Source organism: Leucoraja erinacea, chromosome 6, assembly GCF_028641065.1.
Source record: "Leucoraja erinacea ecotype New England chromosome 6, Leri_hhj_1, whole genome shotgun sequence".
NCBI lineage: Eukaryota > Metazoa > Chordata > Chondrichthyes > Rajiformes > Rajidae > Leucoraja > Leucoraja erinaceus.
In genome coordinates, this window is record NC_073382.1 from 62,349,490 (window position 1) to 62,376,375 (window position 26,886).

General features: G+C 41.1%; 1 protein-coding gene across 1 annotated transcript in view; it reads right to left on the minus strand.

Annotated features, from left to right (window-relative positions):
• The window catches only part of rab30 (RAB30, member RAS oncogene family), a 60,817-nt gene that overhangs the window by 12,264 nt on the left and 21,667 nt on the right, over positions 1-26,886 (minus strand). The window contains exons 2-3 of the mRNA XM_055637198.1: positions 12,646-12,746; positions 3,891-3,974 (exon numbers count right to left, since the gene is read on the minus strand). Coding sequence (XP_055493173.1) covers positions 3,891-3,974; positions 12,646-12,738 — 177 coding nt within the window. The 5' untranslated portion in view covers positions 12,739-12,746. The remainder of the gene's footprint in view (positions 1-3,890; positions 3,975-12,645; positions 12,747-26,886) is intronic.

Here is a 26,886-nt window from a genome sequence, read left to right on the forward strand (position 1 = left end):
AAGACTCCTCAGGACCTCGTGTTGCCAATCAAGTTACTTGCTTTTCGATAGTTGAGCAGATAAATGTTTTATGAAAATGTAAGTATAACACATTCACCTGTTCATCTTTGTCCACATGATCATCCCTGATGACTATAGTCTCCCTCTCTACATGAGAGATGGAGACTATACAAGAGCAACCCCCACTCCCTCTCCCATCCTACCTTCAACTTCTTGTAATGCAGCTATTTCTTGGATTTCTGGAATGCTACTCATTGCCACTATAGACAAGACCAATATTTTAAGATACCATCATCAGTTCACTGGACTGGCTTTCTCTGGAACTTCCTCACTTTAACTTCTTTAAAATATCCACAACATTTATTGTTGTTTTAGAATTTGAGTAAATTTATTCTAATCTTTCCTTCAGTATTACTTATTCTGTCCAATTTTCTGACCTGCCAACTACCTTTGCATGTTTATAAGATTCTATGTCACTGCATCTAGACCACCTTTACATGTCGATGAAAATCCCCATTATCACCACCTTATCTTTCTGACGAGCTCAGTTTATAGTCCTAGCACAAGGTTTCTTACTGATAGGGAGCCTATGCACCAGTGACTTCTTGCTTTTGTTATTTCTCATTTCTACTATACATCAAATCTTTTCTGGAGTAATAATTAAGTAAATTAGGCGTTTGTCCTTTGGAGTTAAGAATGAAAGGTGCTCTTATTGAAAGATACAATAATCCAGAAGAGACACTGAGGAGATATTTCCTTTGGTCGGATCATATAAAATAAGTAGGCAAAGTGTCACGATAAATGGGAATACCTAATTAACACAGACGGAAGAAACTCCTTCACTCAAACGATAAAGAATTATTGGAATTCTCTGCCACAGAGATTAGTGGAGGCTGAATCAGTAAACGTATTTAAGAAAAAGGTGGCAAGATATAGAATTTAGGGCAATGAACAGTAGTGGGATCCAGGCAGAATAGTGAATTTAAAGATTAAATAAACTCTAGACAGACACAAAATGCTGGAGTAACTCAGCAGGGCAGGCAGCATCGAAGGAATGGGTGACGTCTTGGGTCGAGACCCTTCTTCAGACTCCTTCCTACACATTAAATAAACTATGATTTCACTGAATGGCACAGCAGTTGAGACCACATTGTGCACACCTGTTCTCATTTTTTAAAATATTGTGTTCTTATAAACCTGCTACAAATGTTCGTCACTTCTTAGTTTTCTGCAAGGCAAGATATATTCAACAGGCAGGGTATAAACTTGAAATCATCAGTTGGATTAGTTGCTTTAGCCTAATGCTACCATTAAACTTTTTCTAGCCCATGATTTATTTCCTTCCACAATATCCCAACTTGCTGTTTACTTTGAACTGCGAAATATCAATTATTGATTCAATTTTCAATTTCTGGTTAATGAGTTAACCAATAAAACACCACTTACTTTAAACTGACTTTCATTTAAGATTTCAGAATGGCTTATTTGAAAAAGTAATCAAAATGTATTAAAACTCTTTTTCGATACCTCCAAATTATTGAAAGAAACTTTGGATACAACATTGTGCCTGATCACCAACTCTCCATGCTAATCTTATTCTTGTCCACTACTAAACAACGGCTGTTTGAAAGCAACTCAGTGAAAAGATAAAGGTGAAATGTGAACTGGCTGAATGTTGGTTCTAGTATGTGACATGAAACTTTTTTCTCTTCTATGCACACAGTTGCCAAGGTGCCATGATGTTCTGATGTTGGATTTCAGTGTCAGCTAACTGGAAAAGCTTGTGAAACCATGGTCCTGTAATGTTACACAATTATCAACTCTTGCTAATTCCAAACAATTTTTTCTCACACAATATTTGAACCAGATATTTCCAAAGACAGGTTTGTAGGGTTAATCGGCTTCTGTAGAATTGTCCTTCGTGTGTTGGATAAAATTAGTGTAACCACGCTGTATCTCTGAACAACAGGTGGTCAAATTATGTGATTCTATTAGACAATATAGAATTGTCTATATTGACAATTATTTAAAATGTTGGGAAGTTTTGTTCTTCTGCAATTTTGCTTTGAATTACCAGGCGATCACATTATTTTTAGAATTAAGGTGTAATAGTGTTAAAATACAAATAATTTATTCTTAAAAACAAAACCCAGTTTGCTGTTCAATATAAAGCAAATGATCACACAAAACACACTGATTGCAACATCTGGCACTATTGACAAAGGGTACCATGAAGGTAAAAATAGCTGAAGCACCGAATAGTTTGTGTGTGTGGCATGGTCAGCAGGTTATTGTCTAAAGATACCACACAGCATTTTCAGGAACACTCAGTGCAACAATCAACTGAAAACAATCTGTCACTATATTTTAATTATGCAACGTACCAACATTTTAAAGCAGTTTAGCAATGAAAAAGGCTGCCTATCACCCCATATACAACCTACTGTATAGAAGTAAAGTTAAATTCTCTACCATCTCCACAAAATTAAACTCCTTCCTATGTGTCCATATCTTATATGTGGACAAACTTCGTCAGGGCCTTTATTGATTGGACCCGGGAGTGAAGGGAAGGAAGGTAACTTACAGCGAAGGGTCAATGTACAGCAATATTTCCACACACACCCTCCCCCAAATCAGTCTATTCAAGTACCATATACAAACTACAAAAACATTTCTTTAGTAATAACATTGCCTAAAATCAATCGATTGCAGAATAACCTCAATTCTCATTGGCCATAACATTAGTCGCCAGATGCATCCTTTCCTCTTTCATCCAGCCGATTTCATGTCACCAGGTTTGTGCCACAGTGCCTCGTTATCCTTCACCATTCTATGATGTTCAATGTCCATAAATTTGGATTTCTAAACTTGGCTGCCATACATTCCCAAATGAGCATTCTGAACCATTTCTGCCATATCTTCCATTCAAAATCTTTCCAATTTTTGAGTTAATATTGACCACTTCTGTTTGTATTCTTGGTTATAAAGGCTTCATTTTCTATCCTCACTCAAATTCATCATCCTCCAAAACCCCTGCGGTCCACTTGCTCCTGCTGCTCACACACAGCTAGGAAATATGTCCACATTTTCCCACCTTGGTCACCCAACATTCACATTTATCTCAACAGTCGCTTAGATGTTTATCCGATATCCAGAACTCATTCATTGATTTGGCTTCTCCACATGGTATCGGGAATTTTGATGTGTTGTCATTGGGAATAATTGTTGTAAAGAACATTTGAAAACATGCATTTCTCCCATTCCTCATGATTTCCTGCACATTAGGAATCATAATTTATGATTATGATTGAATCAATGTTTATCATGCAAGTTGCACCATCCTATTTTGTTCTGCAAAACCCTCCTCTCCTGTACCCCACCTGGGTAATGCACACACATTTCTCACAATCCCCTCCCCTTTTCACTCCCACCTAAAAGCCTTACCCGTTTTTACATTTCACTACTCTTTTTCTCTGTATCTTATACAATTTTTCCTCCTTTTCATCTCTAGCCTTTGTCCACCCATCTACCTATCACTCCCCCTCCTCACCACTTATCAAATGCTAGGCTTTGTTTATTTTGTTTCTCCTCCTTTCTCCCTGCTTGCCCCCCTCCCCTCCCACAAATCAGTCTGAAGTGCGCCCAGACCCAAAACATTGCCTATCCATATCCTCCAGAGATACTGCCCGACCCATTGAGTTAGCTTTTGTTTGTTTTTTTTAAAATATAAACATGCATCTACAATTCCTTGTCGACAGGATGAAAGATTGCAAGAAGTCACAAAACTGAGTCAATATTACCAAACAAAATGTGATATACTATGCAGCTTTAAGTTTGAATTAAGGCAAATTTAACAGTCTAAGGGGTTTGAATATTTTATAATACTGTACCTTCACTTTTTCTCCTTTTATATCAACAGTTTTAATCATAAAATCAACTCCAATTGTGGCTCCTTGGCCTGGTGGAAACAAGCCCTGCAAAAACATAAGTCTTTCAGTCCATATGTATTCATTAATTTTGTATTCACCTTGATAAAACAATTTGAGAATCACTTACAAAAAAAATATCAGATTCAAATCAAATAGCCTTTCTTGACCAAATGGGGAAAGGACACCAAATTGAGCATGCTATAAAATTAAAAATAAAATTTGCAATTATCAAAGCTATTAAACATTTTAAAAAGCAAAAATAAAAATAAAACTCATATCCTCCAATAACACAGAACTGAACATTTATGTTAGCAATATGATATGCAATTCCCCAAGATATTGGGGCATTACTTTGCCCAATATCAAAACAATATTAAAAGTAAATTGATATCATGTTTTAATGATATGATAGTATTCAGCAACAGAAATTTCTACTCCATCTCATGGGCATCTTCTGAAGATTGGAAAGCCAGCTGGAGTACCAACATAAAGTAACATATTTTTCACATGGGCACAAGCTGAAAGGAAAGCATGGAAATCACCACTGAACCCCACTGTAAGGGAATAATTTCATCCGCAGTTTGCACTGAACATCAGGACTTTTACTTTCAAGTTAATGTTGCCAAATGAATGGAAATTCCATTGGCAACACCATTAGCTATGCGAGTTCAAGTAGCAATCAGTCTTACAACTTGAAATTCCAATTTTTTCAGAAATCTGCAATAAAAACAAAATCAATTCTTCAGCAGAGAGATATCTGGCAAGAACTATTTCCAGGTCTTTCCAGGCATTTCTTGGCACAAGATAACCAAGTATCCAATTTCCATTTCTGTTGCACATTGGATGATTTCAGTCCAGTCCACACTTCTGATGTACTGTAGGGAAGGTAAGGCTAACTTGCTGCAGCAGCAACTATCATTAGGCACTCGCAGAACTGTGTTTTAATAAATGCCACAGTGGATTGTGATACTTGTATGGCTAATCTCTACTTAGCAAAGGTTCTTCAGAACATACCACCAAGAACATTCTCCAAATATCAAACCATAGCTCACCATTCCTCTTCCAATCCCCTGAATTTCCAAGAATCCTCAGATCCAATTCCCCATTCTGCCAATTGTTCTGTATCATCAGCCAATGATCCTCGCAGACTAATCTCTACTACATCCTCTCCGACCCCAAGCCACTTATCTGTTCACCACAGCGAACTCCAGATCCCCAACGATGAGAAGAGCTCATAGTCTGCTCTTGGCTCTGAGTTATGGTCAAAAATTCAAGTCCCATCCCCTTTCACAGGCCCATGTCTCCGGAGAAGTTCCCTTCCCCCAAAATCCCCCCCCCCCCCCAGGACCCAATCACTGAAGATTGTCCTCACTCGCAATTATTTTCTGGTCCCATTCTTTGATGTTAATCTCCCTGCTATCCACTGACCCTTTCTGAAGACTGACCTGATCAAACAACAGTCTGATCCAACTGCAGGCCCTATGGTAGTGTTGGATTCATAAATAAAGAATGCAGAAATGCTATACATTTCAATATTTGGCAACAAATGCCAAGCAGGTTGTGTATACGTTTGACCCTTAAAAATTCAGATGCACACTTTTTAGCAAATTAAAGAATAGAAATTAGAATATTTGGACGTCTTTGTTGTGAACACTCAGTCCCAATAGAAGATTTCCATTTTAAGATCATAGTGATCCCTTTTCAGAGAAGTCTATATGATGTAAATAAGGAAATGTACCTGCTTCTTCCTGTTTTCAACAAAATTGGGCCATTTACACATAAACTGTGTTATTGTCAAGTCTTTCCTCTTACTGCAGAAGTTCCTACCATAAGGAGTAGCCCTTGCAAAACTAGACGCAAATATCATCTGGAGCACTCTTGGTTTCTTCCCAAGCTCAAAATACCTCTTGCCCAAAAATCCATGTGGGCCTAGGGAGTAAAATGCTAGTGTCCATTTGGAACATTGTACCCATTTCAATTTTAAGGCACAAAGCTGGATTTGTGAAGGACAGTGCTTTGGGAGATGGCCAAAGACATATTGTTTTGTTAAAATCAAAATGTAATGCATGATAATTGAAGTTCACATAAATCTTAAGGGGCATCTTAGGGTTGTGACATAGCATCACAATGCCAGTACCCAGGTCCACCATGATTAATTACAATACAGTCCGAGACAGAAGCAAATAGTGGGATTAATAGAGTTGGGTCCTAGCATGAAGAAGCATTACAAAATTCTGGTCTTTCCAGACCAAGAGCAACAGACACTCCAGAGATAAATTAGAACCATTTTTCTGGTTATTAATTAAAAACTGAAAATATACATCCTTCAGAAGTATTCATACAAAGCTACAGTTATAAATGTATTCATATTTATTTAATCCTGATCATTTTCTGAAATAATGAACATCCAAGGTTAGAATTCACAATGAAATATTGTGCAATCCACTTTTTGGTGCCTTTGAAGTCTAAAGTTTGTGAAAGGAAATTACAGGCAGTCCCTGTCTCAAGGGTTGTGTTCCTGAGAACTATATGTAAACTGGTTTCTCCACAAGTCAGAAACAAAATTTAAAGGAGGGTTGATTAAAATGAACATTTGTCTTCCTGTGTAGTTACAATAGAACAAAATGACATTGTCCTCCATCTAAGGGCAAGTTTTGAAGCAAAATGAACCTGGCCAGGTAATTGGTGTTACAGTGGAAGAGCATTTTGGGGATAGCGATTGTAGCTCCATAAATTAAGATTATTTTGAATAGGGAGAAGGCCGAGCCTTGTGAGAAGGTACTAAATTGGAGTACAGCCAACTACAACATTATTTGGCCAGAGCTTGGGAGGGTACGCTGGGAACAGTTCTTATTGGGCAAGTCCGCATTTGACATGTGAGAGTCCTTTAAAGGTCAGTTGATTGAAGTTCAGAACCGGCATCTTTCAGTAAGGGGGAGGGTCAAGTATGGCAAATTAATAGAAACTTGATGACCAAAGCGACGACAGTCAGATCAGTGCAGAGAATACTAATATACAAGTGCAGTTGGTATTGAGGAAGAGGATGTGTTGGGGCTCTTAAAGAGCATTGTTGGATAAATCCCCAGGGTGGGGGCAAGAGGAGATGGCAAGAGCCTTGACAAAGACATTTGCTTTTTCTCAAACCATACCTAATGGACAATACCCAATGTTGCTCCTTTACTCAAGTGCAGGGAGAATTAAGGGACTTATAGGCCTGCGAGCCTCATGTCAGTGGTAGGGAAGCTATTGGAGAGGATTCTTTAGGATAGGATTCAGGACAGGAATTGGGTACTCCCATTCGGAAGAGAATTGGTCAATTTGGGACAGTTAGCATGGCTTTGTGCACAGTAAGTTGTTCCTTACCGATGATCAAATTTGTGAAGGTGATATGATATGATATGCCATTTATTGTCACTATACATGTACAGTGAAACTGAAAGCTGCTCGTACTCAGTGCATACATACAATTTAGCACAAAAAACAAGAAACAGAAAAACAAAAACAGAAGGGAGAAGGGGGGGGGAGAGAGATAGGTGCACAATTTTGCGGCGCTACATACATATATACAGATGGAAGTCCGGGTGTTGGGCAGTGAAGTCAGTGTATGTGTGAATTTGAATTAAGAGTAGTAATAATTCTCGGAAAGTAACTATTTTTGAAGAAGGTGATTGATAAGGTGAAGGTGAAGGAGACGAGATGGATGCCGTCTAGGTGGATATTAGCAAGGCATTTGATAAAGTCCTCCAGCATAGGCAGATTCAGAAGATTAAGATGCATGGGAAAGTTAATCGTGTGGATTCAGAGCTGACTTAGACATAAAGAGCGTTGTGTTGGAAGGACAATGTACATGCTGGAGGTCTGTGACCAGTGGAGTTCCACGGGGATCTGTGCTGGGATCTCTGCTGTTTGTGATATATATAAATGACTTAGACAAAGGTGGGTTGGTTAAGTTAATTGTTGCCATGTGCACAGTAAATTGAAGAGCTTGTTTTGTATGCAATCCATTTAATTCAGATAATACTACACAGAAATACAATCAAGCCAAACTCTTGTACAATGGGTAGAACAAAGACTGTGCATAACATAGCTCTCAGCATTGCAGAGCACTTGTTCTGGAAACAAAGTTCAATGACTGTAATGGGGTAAAGGTGAATCGAATAGTACCATAGCATACGAAAGGACCAGAGGCCTGATAAAAGAGGGTAATAAACTGAACCTGTTCTTCAGTTACATCAGCAGCATCCACCTATTAATTCCAAGTGGTAATGGTAATTCCTACCACGAGTAAATCCGCCTTACCAGCTACCCAAGAAAAAAAAAAATATTCAAAGCTATTCAGAACATCTTAAATTCTTCAAAAACTAAAATGACACTATAAAACAATATTTAAATCCTCTGAAATTTAAAACGAAAATGACCTTAAATGCTGAAAAATCAGCTTCCTCCAAACTACAGGTGATCATCTGTGCATTAGATTGGGTCTGCCTTCATGCCAGCTCCAGACTTTAGCACAAAAGGTATAAAGGGCAGCAGTCGAGCAGAGCTGCTTTTTTGTTTTAGCATTTGACATCAAAATTGCTGGGGTTGCAGACTCTGACAAAGGTAAGGTAAACGGTCGGTAATACATCAGCTACCGAAATGGACAGAGAAGTGGCAAATGGAGTTTAATCCCAGCGCGTGAGAGAGTTCTCTTGTGTTCACTTGAGAGGTTGAATGCAAGGAGAAAATAGAAAATTAATGGCATGATTCTTGATAGCATTGATGTACAGAGGGATCTTGAGGTCCGTCCATAACTCCCTGAAAATAGCAACGCAAGTAGATAGAGAGGTAAAAAGGTACGATATGCTTGCTTTCATAGGTCAGGGCATTGACTACAAGAGTATGGAAGTCATTAAGCTGTTTTAAAGGACTTTGTTTGGGCCGCATTTGGAATATTGCCTGCAGTTCTGGTCGTCCCATTAAAGGAAAGACATGGCAGTTTTGGAAAGGGTGCAGAGGTGATTTACCAGTATGATGCCTGGATTAGGTAGTATTAAAGTTGGACTTGGAGTGTATTCTCTTGAATGCTGGGAAACCTGATAGACTCGTATGAAATTATGTGTGGCATAGATATTAATCTATGGTGAAAAAAGTGGCATTAACATTGCTTCATAACCTATTTTACAAATGTCAATAAAAGCAATTGCATTACCAGTTTCCAAAGAAAACCTCTTAAGCAGCCCTCAACTGCGAAACAGCTCCCATCTTATAGACAAAAGCATTGGAATACTGCAGGGACTTGCATGTAAACCGTATGGTTCCAAGGCTCGATTTCTTTTTGCATTACCCGTTACCTCTATTCCATAACTCTTAACAATGCTAAATCAGGTGGTAGAATGTGTTGTGCAGATAGAAGCAGAATATTACAAGTATTAGTCTGGTGATGAGGCTAAAAGTGTGGTGGCAGATGAAGATTAATGGGAGAGGGGGAGCGAAAGATGAGAGCAGAAATGGGTTGGGGAAAAGAGTAAATATCAAAGAGATTCAAAAGTTACAATTATTGGCTTTGACTGCAGACAAAAGCTCCTCTTTTCAGAATCATTCTTGGGCAGAGATCAGCTGACTTCAGAGTGCAGAACTCCATTGAATCAGCCCTCTGTCGATAGATTCATGTGTGAGCAGCTGGATACTGTGGACGAGGGCTGTGCACAGCAGAATTAGGCCCTCCATGTTTAGCATACATACTTCAGGTTTTTACCCATTACATTTAGAGTCTGCCGGACCAAAAGCTCATTTTAGTGATTTTAACCATTGTGATATGCATTTTCCTAAAACACTTATCTATATGTAACACTTAAAAGATTTATGGAGGATATCAATTCTGAGGCTCAAGTAGTTGAAAAAAAGAAAAACATTAACAATAACAAGAAAATCAAAAAGGAACATCATAACTAACATAACATCGGCCCTCAATTCAATGCTCCAGTGCAATGTTCAAATTTTTCACCACAGAAATCCCCTCGTAATACATTTCCAAACTCTTGATTCTGCAGCAGATCTCTTAAAGAGGAACTCGGGGTTTATAAAGTAGAAATATCTTCAGATCACCAACACAGATGGCTTGTGATGTGTAATTTCCAAATAGAGTCAGAGTCATACAGCATGGAGACAGACCCTTTGGCCCAACTTGCCCACACTGACTAACGTGCTTCATCTACACTAGTGTCACCTAATTGCATTTGGCCCTTATCCCTCAACCCATCTTCTCCATGTACCTATCTAAAAGTTTCTTAAACATTGCAATAGTATCTGCCTCAACTACCTCCTTCAGCAGCTTATGCCATACAGCCACGACCCTTTGTGTAAAAAAAAGTTATACCTCAGGTTCCTATCAAATCTTTCTCCACTCACCTTAAACCCATGTCCTCTGGTTCTAACTTCCACTAATCGGGGCAAAAAAATGCTTAATTTACATCCTCCTGTATTCCAAAGAATAAAGTTGTATCTTGCCTGCTCAACCTCTTCCTATAGCTCAGGCCCTCAAGTCCTGCAAATATCTTTATAAATCTTCTCTGCACCCTTCACAGCTTAACATCTTTCCTGTAACATAGCGACCAAAACCAAACACAATGATCTAAATGTAGCCTCACCAATGTCTTATAGAATTGTAACAAGACCTCCCAACCTATACTCACTCAGTATTGTGTTTAGGAATGTTAAAGTCTCCTAAAGGGCCAGTCGCACTTAAGGGCCCGGCCCACTTAGGCGATTTTTTAGAGACCGTCGCCACAGTTGCCTATCACGGCGTGATGCCAGAAATGGATCCACCCCACGACAATGTCCACGACAAACTACCACCTAGTCGACTTCAAGCTACGACAAGCTTGCAGGACAGGCCCTTTAGACGATTTTTTCGCTGAAACAGCTGAAAAATAGGTTGTCGCCGCATGGTTGCGGCGTGACACGGGACAACGCCTGTATTGTCCTGAGCAGTCTCCTCAAGTGTCGTTACTGATTTCTTGTCGCCACTGGATTTTGAAATGTTCAAAATCTTTCGGCGACAGTGGGCTTGATGTTGCCCGTCTTCTCCTGTCGTAGGTGCTGTCATAGGTTGTCGCCAAGATGACACTAGGTGATGTAGGTTGTCGCCGGGTCATGACCTCGGTGAATTCCATTACCGACAACCTACGTCAACTGGCGACAGTTCCGGCATCAAGAGAAGTATTCAGTTGTCTTCATTTGTCGCCGACAGTGTCATAGCTTAAGGCAGTGTACAGACCAAGACAAAGTGAGAAGTGTATGAGTGAACGAGAGAAACTCCATAGAACAATCCAAGAATATACATTTAAGAATGTTTAAAAAGGTATAATGCCAGTCAACAATAAAAATGAGCACTGGTCAATTTCTGGAGGAAAACAAGCTAAAAAGTTTCACTTTGTACATATCTTTGTTGACTCACACAAGATTACTGCACAAAGACTGCACTAACTATCTATATTGTTTAATATGGAGTTACTCACAATGGTGCAATAAATATTTACGAGAATGAAACCCAAAGCTATGGTTGTGATATACAGGGAAAGATTCAACAAGGTTCTCAGAGACAGTGGGGCAGAGGGAAACTTCACAAAAGTCTTCACATATATCAAGGTGTTGATAAGATACACAAATATACCTCCACATGGACAGTCAATAACTACAGGCCATTCATTTGTAACAATAAATTCACCAACTAATTAAATTTCTTAACCAAGAAAATGGTTATTACATGTGGACACAAGTTTCTTGTTATGTTGAGGCAAATACCATGTGCTTTTAAGGATATGGAAGAAGAGTCCATGAAAACATTTGTGAAGTCAGAGATCATATATAATATCAACAAGCCAAGCTGGATGGTCAGTTTCTGTACTGAAATTTTAGTAATATAATGATATTAACACAGATAGTGCAGAGCTTTCAACACATGTTGAATTGTACAAAGGAATACAAACACTGGTCAGAATAGAAGATAGATTTACCACTAGCATCTGCTAAATGGTTTAGAAAAATAAAAATGTAAACAGTAAAGAGCAAGATTTTGTTAATTGATAAAATAATGCTCCATCATTTATGTTTTGCAAAACAATCCTACACAAGAAACGTGGCTGCCAAGTCTATCTACATTATCTCAGCCTGACCCCCCCCCCCCTCTCCTTTAATATAAATGATGACAAGGAGACGAGTTCAGGCAAATGTCCCATTTCTCTACATTCTGTTACTGACCCCATCAATCCAACAGACAACTGGAGAGATGATGATAGTTTTGGGTAGCAATGGAAATTGGTGAACCCTTTTGAATGTACAAACAAGAGTTCTCGGTGCCCCTCTGAAACTGCAATAATTTGCTTTGCCCAGTTTAAGACCGATATGAAAAAAAAATTGGAAACTTACCCATGTCACTTAATCTGCCCTTTTCCCTTTAGATGGCTCCATTGAAAAACCTATAACTTCAAATTTGTGGCTTATGCTACAACACACTTTGTGCAATTTGGTCTTTGGTTTGGCAATTTGGTTTCTTGCCATATAGCCAAGCATGACAGATTCCAAATATCAGTTCAAGTGAGTTTATTGTCATGTGTCCCTGTATAGGACAATGAAATTCTTGCTTTGCTTCAGCACACAGGAAAATGTACATCACATTTTACAATAATGATAATGATCCCAACTTAAAATCCTTTAACATTCAGGACTTTCTTACCTGAGTAAATCTTCGTACTAAACAGGTCTTTCCTACACCAGCATTTCCAATCAAGACAATTTTAAATAGGTAGTCATAATCTTCCATACTCATTGACACACCTAGAGGAAGAGGACATAAACAGTCATTACAAAGTCAACCAATGTTTGAAGCGAGTTTAAATCCCTAAGAAAGGAATATAATTAAGCAGGAATAATGGTGATATTATGACAGATGTTTCCATAGATTAAAGCTTGAGTAATTGTGAAGAGCAGAATGAACACAAATGGACATGAAATGAGGGGAATTAATATGATAACCATAGGCATGTTAATGAACTTCACAACATTTAAAAGGCATTTGATTACCAGCATCACTATTTTTGCTGTATATCAAGACAATCTTTCATATTGCCGTCTGACAGAGAAACACAGAAGGTTCAATTGTAATTTCAGTTACAAGTACTCATTTTTGAAAAAATGCAAGTGCTAAAGAAGTTGTCAGAATCTTAAAAAATATTCTATTTACAATTTTTCATTGTAGTATTGTGTGGCACACCTATATTAATCTATTTTTAAACTTGTTACTCTGCCCATGGGAATATGCTGTACCAAAATATCTCAATTTACACAGCCTTTTCAATTTATGAAATATTACTCAAAACATTTTCCAGGAAAGCATTCCTTTTGGCAAGAGGAATTTCCCATGTTGGTTACTAGAAAAAGACCAAGTCACTTAAGCTGATTACTGTTTTAGTTAACTGGGCAATAACAATAAAGAGAGTTTCAGCATCGCACATAATTTAAAAAATGACAAGTATGTCTATCTATTAATCTAGTTCTCCCATATTTAGAAACAGAATTCAGGAATACCCCAGCAGGGAGACAGAGTCAACAAGTAACTCAAAATTAAAACAAATTTAGACTTATTTTTAATGTTACTAGACTTGAACGCAACACTTACTCATCTCTTATTATCTGTGGCCCAAATTTGAGACAAATTGCACATTATTCCAGCTCCGCAGATAAAGCAAAAACATTTCATTATCATGGATCCAAGATCCACGTTTCGGCAAAGTCAAGCCAACAGTCTGGAATGTTGAATAATAGATATTAAATTCCAAACCGCATTCCTAAATGGCATTTCTTTTTACAAAGTCAAACAGAATGATTGTCGTAGAAAAAGCGCAATACTGAGATTGGATCTATTACTCAGTGAACATCCCTGCTGAGCCAGAGGAGCTCTGCAGTGCAATAATTACCCAGTATACATTACCTAGTTGTAGGAACATCTCACCCAAGTCTTGAATTGTTGTAAAACTTGTACTTTAGAAACTACTTTGTCCCATTTCCAATGGAACCAGGTCTACAAAGGCAAAGTCCAAGACCTATGTTGCTGGATAACAGACACTTTATGTAGAGATTGGGCACAGGTTTAAGCAAACAAATAAAAGTTAAAATAGAGCAGATATAGAAATAGAAGAGTCAATTTCTAGTGTACAAAAGCAGTGGAGGAAAAGACAACTAAATTTGTTTTCAAAAATTACTTTGGATCAGTTGACTAACTACGCAATTTTTAGATGAAGAATTCTGTAAATATACTAATACTCCAATACAATTCCGTTGGAACATTGTGTCAGCAGTTAAACGACATCCCTGATGTAATGGAAAGATAAAAATAGATGTAAAATGGAGCACATTAATGGACAGTCAGAGCAAAAACATCCTTAACTAACACACACACACACACACACACTGTTCAAAACAATTCTCAGCACGAGATCTGTTAGGCTGTACAATTCATTGGCAAGACCACGCTTGGGAGTTGTGTACAGTTCTGGTCACCAGCTATAGAAAAGATGTAATTAAGCTGGAAAGGGGACAGAAAATATTGAAGGGCTTGCATTATCAGCATAGGCTAGAACTCTCTTTCTTCTGGAGCACAGAAGGCCAAGGAGTGACCATAGAGGTTTATAAAATCACAAGGTGAATGGTCACAGTCTTTGACAAGGGCAGGGATGTCAACAACTAACACACGTTTAAAGGAATTATTTTTTTAACAAGGGATCAGAGGCAACATTTTCAACACAGGGATCGAGTGTACAAAACAAGCTGCCAAAGCAAATAAAAGGTGCAGGCAATTAAAAATACAGCATTTAAAAGACAATTAGACAGGTGCATGACTATGAATGGGTTCATGGGATAACCCAAATGAGACTGGGATAGAGTGGATGTGGACAGGGCCGGATTTACGTCTCAGCTTCACAAGCTTAAGCTTAGGGCTTCGAGATCAAGGGGGGGTGGGGGGGGGGGGGGGGCCTCAGCAGGGCCGGATTTACCTATAGGCTTCATAGGCTGAAGCCTAGGGCCTCAAAGTCTAGGGGGCCTCCGGCCAAGGTGTTTCCCCCCCCCCCCCCCCCCAGAGAAAAAAAAATCCCCCCAAAAAAAAAAAAAAAAATTGGGGCGCTATCAGCATTTCCACTTTGACGGAAATTACCCAAAATTCTGGTTCCAACCCGCTGGAAGTTCTGGGGGAAAAAATTGCAAGCATCCGCGCCCGCACAGTTGGTGGAAGCCAGTGACGCAGTTGGACGCAAAATGATGCTGTCTCTCCGCGCGTGCGCAGCGGGCCTGGGCGGGTTCAGATCTCCATGTGCACTCCACACAATCACCTCGATGCCTCGTGTTACCAAAGATCCTCGGTGTCTACTCCAGGTAAGTAGTGGAATATTGCTTTGCGGGAGTGCCCTTGTCTCCGGGCCGGGGGGGGCTGCGGTGCTGGAACCTTGCTGCGTGGGAGGGAGGGGGGGAGGTTGAGACAGGGTGGAGAGAGAGGGAGGGGAGGGGGAGAGAGAGAGAGGGAGAGAGCTGAAGGGAGGTAGGTGGAAGGAGGAGGGGAGAGGGAAAGGGGGATTATCTTTAGTGAGAATGCAAAATTAAGGTAGGTTTTAGAGCAGTTATATTTTCTCCTCCATATGAATAATATCAAACAATTGGAACTGCTTTCTTTCCCTTGATAATAATGAAAAATATGTATTCCATAGTTTGCGACTTTCATTTTGCATCATATTTTTAATGTGCACACACTAACACAGTCAAACAGTTACTGGCAATCAAATCAACACAAAACATTTTCTAAAAAAGGTTTTATTTACTGTAAAAACTTACAGTAATTTATTGGCAGTGTATGCATGCTTCTTTATAACATTTTACATAACATTTTACAGTGCAACTTGATTATTAAAACAAGGACAGCTTCAATTCTCGATTAAAAAATGTACACAACAATGATCCCAATCATCCCATTCCAACCACATTACTCTCGACTCAACCAAAATTATTTCTGAAATGCTTGCCATAAATCTGGTGCAAAATTGCTCCAAAATAACGCTCATAATGCACCAGAGAGCATCTAAAACCCTAGAGCTTCCAGGGCCCTTAAGCGGACCCTGGACCATGGCTGCAAGGGTCTTTGAGCTTTGCGCTTGTGATGTGTTGCGTGCACTTATTTCACATAAAATGTTGGTAATCCTGCCATGCCACCCCCCTTTTTGAAAGCTTCGTACGGGCCTGGTGTATGTTTTTGACAGTCATAGGCTTTTCTTACATATGCTGTCACAATGCACTGTAGTCTCTAAACAACGCTTCAGTAATTTTCCTTGCCCTCCATTTCAGAATAATAGTGTTTTAAGCCGATAACTCGACACTAGCAATGGCAATAAATAAAAAGTGCAGCTTTCCAGCCCTCATCTCATTGGCCACGCTCGGCTGCACATCGGTGTCAATCAGGTGGACTCTTCCTCTCGTCGTGGGGGTGGGGGTTTGGGAGGGGCCTCAAGTGGAATAGCCTCGGGCCTCTCTTCATCTAAATCCAGCCCCGGATGTGGAGATGATGTTTCCACTAGTGGGAGAGTCTAGGACTAGAGGTCATAGCCTCAGAATTAAAGGACATTATTTTAGGAAGGAGAAGGAAGAATTTCTTTAGTCAGAAGGTGGTGAATCTGTGGAATTCTTTGCCACAGAAGGCTGTGGAAGCAAAGTCAGTGGATATATTTAAGGCAGAGATAGATTTGTGATTAGTACGGGTGTCAGAGATTATGGGGAGAAGGCAAGAGAATGGGGTTAGGAGGAAGAAATAGATCAGTCATGATTGTATGGCGGAAAAGACTTGATGGGTCGAATGGCCTAATTCTACTATCACATGATCTTATGACACTTGTTCCGACAGACACTTTAGTCGGCCTGGGGCGAAGGGCCTGTTTCTATGCTGCACAACTCTATGCCTAGCATAGACAGCAGCTAGCCTTGGCATCAAACAGAAAGAGGATAGTTATGGGGAAACAAAATGAAGCTTGACTGTTTTCCACACTGGACAGTGATGCACTGCAAATTTACCTCAGGTTACAATTTTGCTCTTAGTGATGACAATGTAACAGTCTCTCTTCTATCTCTATTACACTAAAACTCTTCTCTTTGTTCTTAACATTCTAAATGTCTGTGTGAGCCAGGGTTGTGTTGGCTTTCTTTTAATCTCCTTAATTTGTATCTTCTTCCAAATGCTTGGCCACAGCCTTCCCATTTTCACACATATAACAATCACAGCACGGAAACAGGCCATCTCGGCCCTACAAGTCCGTGCCGAACAATTTTTTTTTTCCCCTTAGTCCCACCTGCCTGCACTCATACCATAACTCTCCATTCCCTTCTCATCCATATGCCTATCCAATTTATTTTTAAATGATACCAATGAACCTGCCTCCACCACTTCCACTGGAAGCTCATTCCACACCGCTACCACTCTCCGAGTAAAGAAGTTCCCCCTCATATTACCCCTAAACTTCTGTCCCTTAATTCTGAAGTCATGTCCTCTTGTTTGAATCTTCCCTATTCTCAAAGGGAAAAGCTTGTCCACATCAACTCTGTCTATCCCTCTCATCATTTTAAAGACCTCTATCAAGTCCCCCCTTAACCTTATGCGCTCCAGAGAATAAAGACCTAACTTATTCAACCTATCTCTGTAACTTAGTTGTTGAAACCCAGGCAACATTCTAGTAAATCTCCTCTGTACTCTCTCAATTTTGTTGACATCCTTCCTATAATTGGGCGACCAAAATTGAACACCATACTCCAGATTTGGTCTCACCAATGCCTTGTACAATTTTAACATTACATCCCAGCTTCTATACTCAATGCTGATTTATAAAGGCTAGCATACCAAAAGCTTTCTTTACCACCCTATCTATATGAGATTCTGAAAAAGCTACTTTATACCCAGATCCCTCTGTTCAACTGTATTCTTCAATTCTCTACCATTTACCATGTACGTCCTATTTTGATTTGTCCTGCCAAGGTGTAGCACCTCACATTTATCAGCATGAAACTCCATCTGCCATCTTTCAGCCCATTTTTCCAAATGGCCTAAATCACTCTGTAGACTTTGGAAATCCTCTTCATTATCCACAACACCCCCTATCTTGGTATCATCTGCATACTTACTAACCCAATTTACCACACCTTCATCCAGATCATTGATGTACATGACAAACAACAAAGGACCCAACACGGATCCCTGAGGCACCCCACTAGTCACCTGCCTCCAACCCGATAAACAGCCATCCACCATTACCCTCTGGCTTCTCCCATTCAGCCACTGTTGAATCCATCTTGCTACTCACATTTTCTCTGCCGACCGGATACATATCTTCCTTTCACATTTCAACCTATATTTAACAAATTACTAACCTTTTAAAAACAGCTTCAAAATATTAAAGTTTTCAACGTTCCCATTCAAAAAAAAAATTCCGACTGACGTCACAATCAACTCCCAAGACACGATGGGACTCCGCGCGGGAGGGGCACTTAAGCAATCAAAACACTTAAAAAATCAATCCACTTGCAAGTCGGGTCCACGCCCGCCCGCGGCCTTGCTCGGACCAGAGCCTGGAGCTGGAGCGAGGGCCGAGCTCGGGATGGGGCCGTGACCAGCACCAGGAAAAAATTAAAAAATGCCGGGGGAACCAAGGACGTGCCGGGGTCAGGGACGAGCTCGGAGATGAAGTTGGGGCCTGGACTGGAGACAATGTAGCGACCGAGCTGACGGCTGCAGTCTACAGCCAGGGCCGGGCCAAGTACGAGAATTAGGCCAAGTTCCAGGCCCTGGCGCAGCTCTATGACCTGGGTAGGTGCTGCGGAAGGGAATGGGAGTGAGGAGAAGAGTACGAGGGAAATGAAGCGGTAGATGGGGTGTGGTCTCTGCCCCTCTCCCTCTACCCACCCTCTCTACTCTACTCCCCCACTCTATGCCCCCTCTCCCCCTCCAAGCCCATGGGTGAGTGATGAAGTATTGCGTTCGTGGACCAGTCCTCCGTGTCGCCGCACACCACCCACCCCTCAATCTGCATCACCCTCTCCACCCCATGCCTCTCCATGCCCTCCCCCTCCCTCTCTACTCCCCTTCCTCTCTTTAGCCACACCTGCGCAGTTGGGGGCTATACGCGAGTGGATAGGGCAGGGGATGGGGAAAAGGAGTAAATTAATAATATCAAGGAGCGGTTAGTGTTTGTGGGTGGTTAGTGTGGGGGCATGGTGCCACAGGCCGCCCCCTCCCGCAAACTCGCGTTGAGGGGACGGGACCCAACGGGTCCCACTTGGTTTAGTCCCCTATAAAACTGAAGTACTGAACTACATCATGGACTGAGCTCTTTCGTATGTGAAATTACCATCTTTTACATTTTATTTATTTATTTATTTTTTTTTTAAAGTACACAATCAATTGATCTAATTTTATACAAATAATCCAAATTACACTTAATGTACCCAAGCTGCAACTTCAAATGTATCCCACAACGACACAGAACAGCAATAGACAAAAGGAGACATTTTAAATGCATCAAAAAAATTACTGCATAGAATTGAGTTTTAATGTAGCTTTTTTGGTTTGTACCTTTAATGCGGACCCATGGAATGGACAATGTTTCTCAGTACAGAGATAGAAATGCAATTGACATGTCAATAACTGGCCAACTAAAAGAAAACAAGAGCTTAATGAGCACAATGTATAAACAGCACACATAAGGGTAACTTGTATACTGTTATCAAAATGAAAAAGAAAATTGCAATTGCAGAAAGAAATATAGGAGTAAATTAAAAATGAAAGTGACAAAGTCAGGATTTTAATTAAATTCACTGCTTCAGTTTTCAGAAAAGGAAATGTCTGGAGACTGCTAGTCAGAATCAGACATTAAAACACAAGTTACCGTACTATGGTTCCCAATTATTTAGTGCAGAGACGAGCAGCGCGGAAAAGCTGCTATTTTGATACACCTGGGTGCAATCAAAAATTATCTTCACAACAGATTCAGATTCAATTTTAATTGTCATTGTCAGTGTACAGTAACAACGAAATGCATTTAACATCTCCCTGGAAGAGCGACATAGCAAATGATTTGAATAAATAATAATAAGTGTCCGGGGGGGGTGGTGATTGGCAGTCACCGAGGTACGTTGTTGAGTAGAGTGACAGCCGCCGGGAAGAAGCTGTTCCTCGACCTGCTGGTTCGGCAACGGAGAGACCTGTAGCGTCTCCCGGATGGTAGGAGGGTAAACAGTCCATGGTTGGGGTGAGAGCAGTCCTTGGCGATGCTGAGCGCCCTCCACAGACAACACTTGCTTTGGACAGACTCAATGGAGGGGAGCGAGGAACTGGTGATGCGTTGGGCAATTTTCTGCAATGCTTTCCGGTCGGAGACAGAGCAGTTGCCATACCATACTGTGATGCAGTTGGTAAGGATGCTCTCGATGGTGCAGCAGTAGAAGTTCACCAGGATCTGAGGAGACAGATGGACCTTCTTCAGTCTCCTCAGGAAGAAGAGACGCTGGTGAGCCTTCTTGATCAGAGTTGAGGTATTGTGGGTCCAAGAGAGGTCGTCGGAGATGTTGACTCCCAGGAACCTGAAGCTAGAAACACGTTCCACCTCCGTCCCGTTAATGTGGATGGGGGTGTGCGTGCCGTCTCTGGACTTCCTGAAGTCTACAATGAGCTCCTTGGTCTTCTTGGAGTTAAGGGCCAGGTTGTTGTCAGCGCACCATGCAGCTAAGTGCTGGACCTCCTCCCTGTAGGCCAACTCATCGTTGTTGCTGATGAGGCCAATCACCGTTGTATCATCTGCATACTTGATGATGGTGTTAGTACCCTGTACAAGTGTGCAGTCATAGGTGAAGAGGGAGTAGAGGAGGGGGCTCAGCACACAGCCCTGTGGAACGCCGGTGTTCAGGGTGAGGGTTGAAGAGGTGTGCTTGTCTAACCTAACAGACTGGGGTCTGTTGGTTAGAAAGTCCAGTATCCAGTTGCAGAGGGAGGGGTCGATGCCCAGGTTACCGAGTTTGGTGATCAGTTTTGATGGTATAATGGTGTTGAATGCTGAGCTGTAATCGATGAACAGCATTCTTACGTAAGTGTCTCTGTTGTCGAGGTGGGAGAGGGCGGAGTGAAGTGCCGTTGAGATGGCATCCTCCGTACTCCTGTTCTTGCGGTAGGCAAACTGATAGGGATCCAGTGTGGGGGGTAGGCAGCTTTTGAGGTGTGCCAGGACCAGCCTCTCGAAGCACTTGGTGATGATGGGGGTAAGTGCAACTGGGCGGAAGTCGTTGGGGCTTGCCGCAGTGGAGTATTTTGGCACTGGCACGATGGAGGTGGTTTTAAGGCAAGTGTGAAGTTAAGAAATTGGGGCATCTCAAAACCGTAATAAAAGTAAAAAATAACTGGAGATGAATACTGTGCAACATTGCATTATCAGGGAAAATGAAAAATAATCCTTCAAAGAATACAACAGTTAATGAAAGAGGAAGCAAATGATAATGGGCAAAATTGCCCCATTAGAAAATGGGACTAATATAATAGATTATGGAGATTTTTTTTTTAATTCAGTGGAGAAACAGGATTGAATTTCACCCGTCTTCGGGGGGCCAAGTACATCAAAAAGGGTATGAACATAACAGACAATACATGATTACAATCTAGCCATTTACAGTGTATAAATACATAAAGGAATAATGTTTAGTGCCAGGTAAAGCCAGTAGTCTGATCAAAGATAGTTCAAGGGACATCAATGAGGTATATAGTAGTTCAGGACTGTTCTGGTTGTGGTAGGATGATTCAGATACCCGATAACAGCTGGGACGAAACTGTCCCTGGATCTGGAAGTGAGCGTTTTCACACTTCTATACCTTTTGCTCGATGAGAGAGGGAAGAAGAGTGGCCTGGGTGCAACTGGGCTGGTCTGGGCTGCATACACGATTCACTGCAATTTCTTACAGTCTTGGGTGGATCTGTTCCCAAACCAAGCTATGATGCATCCTGAACAATACATTAACTATTCTATCCTTGACAAAATATGGTGAAGGTAACCATAATTTTCCTAATTTTTTTAGATTTTGAAATTTGTGCCTTTCCATTTGAGCATTCTACACAGTTCTATTATTCAACTAGACCAAGTGCAGAACCGTTGGGTCTGTTCCCGCAACGCGCGGTTGCAAGGGGGGGGCGGCTTGACGTCATCGTGCAACGCCATGCGCTAGGTTACACCGTCAAGACGCAGCATACGACGTCGAGACGCTGCGTAAGCCCTCAATGCGCCTGCGGGCTGAAAGTCCGTTGACGAGCGGGATTTTGGCAGAGTGCAAGCTCGCAGGGATGGCGAATAGCAGCGGGGGAACCAGCCGATCTGTGTCTTCCACCAGCGTGACAGAGCTGGGCTGGGGGAGTGGTGCCGGGCGACAGCAGCGAAAATCGCTTGGGAAATTTGAAATGTCGGCGTTTTTGGAGGAGAGCCAGGCGGCAGCAGCCGTTATGGTGGCTGGCCAGCAAGAGGCAAAAAAAAAAATGTGTACATAAAAATGTCTAAATGTAATGAGTGCATTAGTGAATGTAAAAGTGAAATGGCTAGCGAAATGGAAATCGTGTGGGTTTGGCGGACCAAGGAATCAAAGGCCAAATGTGACACCCACAAACACACAGAGTTTTAAAAAGTATATAGATAAAGAGGGAGAAACAAACATGTTAGCTGTAGACATGTCAGTAAATATCAGTTGTGTAAATTTGTTAGAATCCATCAGGGAAAGTTATTCAGTGCCTGGACGAACAATAGCGGAGAGGAGAATGACAATGAAGATTATTGCGGACCCAACTTTGGATGACCTGCAAGATGAATGGGGTGATTATATCAATCTAGATTCGCACAAGTTTTTGGATAAGGTTCTATAAATCAGTAAGGTGCCACACATTCCACTCAGTATGGGTCTGTAATCGGTTTTGGAAGCCAGGTGCTGAATAGAGACGTATAATCCATTCTGCGATTGGCAGTGTTCAATGACAGTCATGCCGTTCCGTACACGAGCCTCGTCTTTTAATCAGATAATATTAAGAAGCAGTCAGTAAACTGTAAAGAAATATTCACTGAAGATTGGGAAGAACACTGGTAAATTTCAGTCAATTTGAGGTACAATCATTCACAGGTTCAGAAAATGACAATTTAGACCAAGTGAAACAGATAAAGTTTTCTACTGAAAACTACCGCCAGGATTATAAAATGGATAAAAAAATAAATTGAAAGATTAGAGAGTCATACTGTGTGGAGACAGGCCCTTCCGCCTAACTTGCCTATGCTGACCAATATGTACCATCTACACTAGGCCAACATCCCTCTTAACCTGCTCTTTACATGTATCCATCTAATTGATTCTTAGACATTGCAATAGCTGCTAGCCAAACTATCTCCACCGGCAGCTCATTCCATACACCATCCTTTGTGTGAAAAAGTTACCCTGCAGATTCCTGTAAAGTCTCTCCTCTTTCACATTAAAATGTCCTCGGGTTCTTGAATCCTCCACTCTGGGTAAGAGACCGTCACCAACCGGTCTATTCCTTTCATGATTTTATACACCTCTATAAGATCACCCCTTATCCTCCTGTGCTTCAGGGTATAGAATTCCAGCCTGCTCAACCTCTCCCTGTAGCTCAGACCAGCAAGTTCTGGCAACTTCCTTGTAAGTCTTCTCTGCACTCTTTCCAGCTTGACATCTTTCCTACAACATGGTACCCAGATCTGAACAATACTCTAAACGTGGCATCACCAACATCTTATAAAATGGAATGTTGGCATTTATTTTAGGGGGGTGGAATTCAAGTACAGACTTTGAGCTGGAGCAATGGATTTCATTTAGGGCACCAAAATTAGTAAAGACATATTTGGAGGATGGATTACAGTAAAAACTTACAAGAATGACACCCATGCTTGAAGGATTCAATTATAAAGTGAAGGTGCACAAGACAGGTTAATTTTACTTCCTTGAGAAAGAATCAGATAAAGGTGCTTCAAATAATGAACTAGATACAAGGGAATACCTTCCTCTGGTTTCAGGAATCCTTCAAGGAAAATCATTAAATTAGACTGCTTCTATTTTAGGATGAAGACAAAGAAAAAGCAATCTCACACAAAAGGAAAGTGAAAGCCTGGGTCTCTTCTCAGCAAAATGTGAATTCAATTGAAATGCAAGGTTGAGATCAAAAGGCTTTTATTAATCATGGGCAATTAGAGAATATGGATAAGAAACTTCCTACCCGTGTGTTACTACACAATGGTAAAGTCACAAACTAAACATATTCACCAATCAAGACATGATATATACCATAATGACATGCAGCAAAATTATAATACAGCATCTCAACTCTTTTTACACATTGCAAATAAAAATGTTGGGGAGGGGGGTTTTAAGAAGGCATTCGGTGCGGAATGGATGGATTGAGGCATGTGAATTAGAACGTGTTGGTTGGAGAATGTAAAATTGTGAGTGGAGAGCACGGGGGGGGGGGGGGGGGGGGGGGGGGGTGTCAGTGATGTTAAATGGGGGGGGGGGGGAGATCAGATCAGGAGGGATGGATGGGGGGGGGGGGAATCAGTACAAGATGAATGGGAGATCAGTACAGGAGGAATGGGGTAGGCAAAAATGCTGGAGAATCTCAGCGGGTGCAGCAGCATCTATGGAGCAAAGGAAATAGGCAATGTTTCAGATTGAGACCCTTCTTTAGACTGTTCCCCTCCATTCATCTTGAAGGGGAGGGGGGTTCAATACAGAATGGATGAGGGGGGGGGGGGGGGGGGATCAGCACAGGATGAAGGGGGGGGGATCAGTACAGAATGAATTGGGGGGGGGGGGTCAGTACAGTGTGGATCGGAGGGTCTGTGCAGGATGAATGGGTAATCACTGTAGGATGAATGAGGCGATCAGTACAGGATGAATGGGAGGGGTTCTGTACAGGATGAATGGGGGGGGGGGGGGGTGCAGGAAAAGATGAAGGGGGGGGGGGCCTCGTGGTTCCTTGGTCCTCCAAAATATTCCAAATGGAATTTAAACTGGAGGTGGTGAAGCGAGGGCTTAGCCAGAAAGGGTTATTGGGAAGAAAGAGCTACTTTAAATTTAGTTGCATCTGGTTGGGTAACTATAGTAGGGTGGAGATTATTCCATGCTTTAATTGTGCGGGGGAAGAACGAATTGCTGTACACATCTGTCTATGTAGCTGGGATCACAAATTGGATCGAATGCCCTCGTCTGCTCCTAATTGGTTTAGGTTTGGTGTCGGTCTTGTAATCTATGTCGAGTTGACCATTTAACATTTTGTAAAAACAGGTCAAACGGCGAGCTTCACGTCTGTCTTGGAGAGGGTTCCACCCCAGAGAATTCAGAAGTTTGGTGACACTCGCTTCTCTCTCATAGGTGTTAGTAACAACTCGAGCTGCCTGTCTTTGGACACGTTCGATGGAAAAAATGTTTTTATTTGTGTATGGGTCCCATGCTGCAACTGCGTAGTCCAAATGAGGTCTAACGGGGGTGAAGTACAGCTTCTCCTTGACAGAAGTTGAACAATGATGGTTCAGTAAAAGATGAATGGGGGGGGGGGGGGTTCAGTTGTTGTGACTACTCAACCATAGTAGGTGGAATATTGCATTGGTGACCAGCCCTCTTGTGTGATGCTGGGACCTAACGGGTCCCACTTAGTCTAGTATAGATTTAAAGGGATTAGTCGTGCAAACTCTCATCGGCAAATGTGAAATGCTGCACAAGGGACAAATATTGAACAATAAATGTAAAAAAATATAGAAAGTCTCAATAACCTAAAACAAACTAATTTCTCAATTGGTTATGGCTCGCATGATTATTGATGGGATACACATACGACAAAGTAGAATGGAACTTGGTTGCGTTGATATATACTTGCTGCCCTTATCCACGATGTTTGTAAGAATTTTAGATTTCAGAGATGCTTTAGGGCCAGCCTTGGTGACACCAGATCTCATGTAAGGTACTATTGTAGCTTGGATACACTGTAACCTAGTGCACTGTTTGTAATGGTAAATTAGTGAGAAATATTGTTCAACTAAGAGTTAATGTATTTCTTCAACCAACAATGACGCTGGTCCTGCTGGTAAAATAAATGACTTGGTCAATGCAAATAAACTTGGTTTGTGCCAGTACAAAGAATGACTTTTTATTTGTATTTCTAAGTCCACTATTTAGTTTTCATTTTATTGTCTCATCCATTGATTTGCAAATCTGCATGTCTTCATTGCAAAAAACAACTGCAATTAGGGCAGCTATGACATTATACATAAATCAGTAAGATAATTTCATTAAAATAATTTTATATGAGCAATATTTCAGTTACCCCTCACCAATTCATTACATTAAATACCAACAACATAACATTATGATGTAATAAATACAATCTAAACAGAGGATAAATGTAGGATTGAAAGTGGACCTACATATTTGCATCAGAATTTAACCTAATTAAGGTGGTAATTCAATAGTTTATTTTTGATGGTTTATTGTATTCATATAATTTTGCATACCAGAGAAAGGGCTGCTTCATAAGACAGAATTTTTGAGGAAAGGCACAGAGCACGGAATCACCTGCAATAGGAAACATCTGGAAAGTCACAACACAAAAGATAATTGGGCAACAAATAATGTTTAAAAAGGAACTGCAGATGCTGGAAAATCGGAGGGAGACAAAAATGCTGGAGAAACTCAGTAGGTGAGGCAGCATCTATGGAGCGAAGGAACTAGGCAACGTTTCGGGTGGATATCCTTCTTCAGACTGATGCGAGGGTGGGGGGGGGGGGGTGGAAAAGAAGAAAGGAAGAGGTGTAGATAGTAGACTGAGGGAGAGCTGAGAAGGGGAGCAGAAAGTAGGGGCTACCTGAAA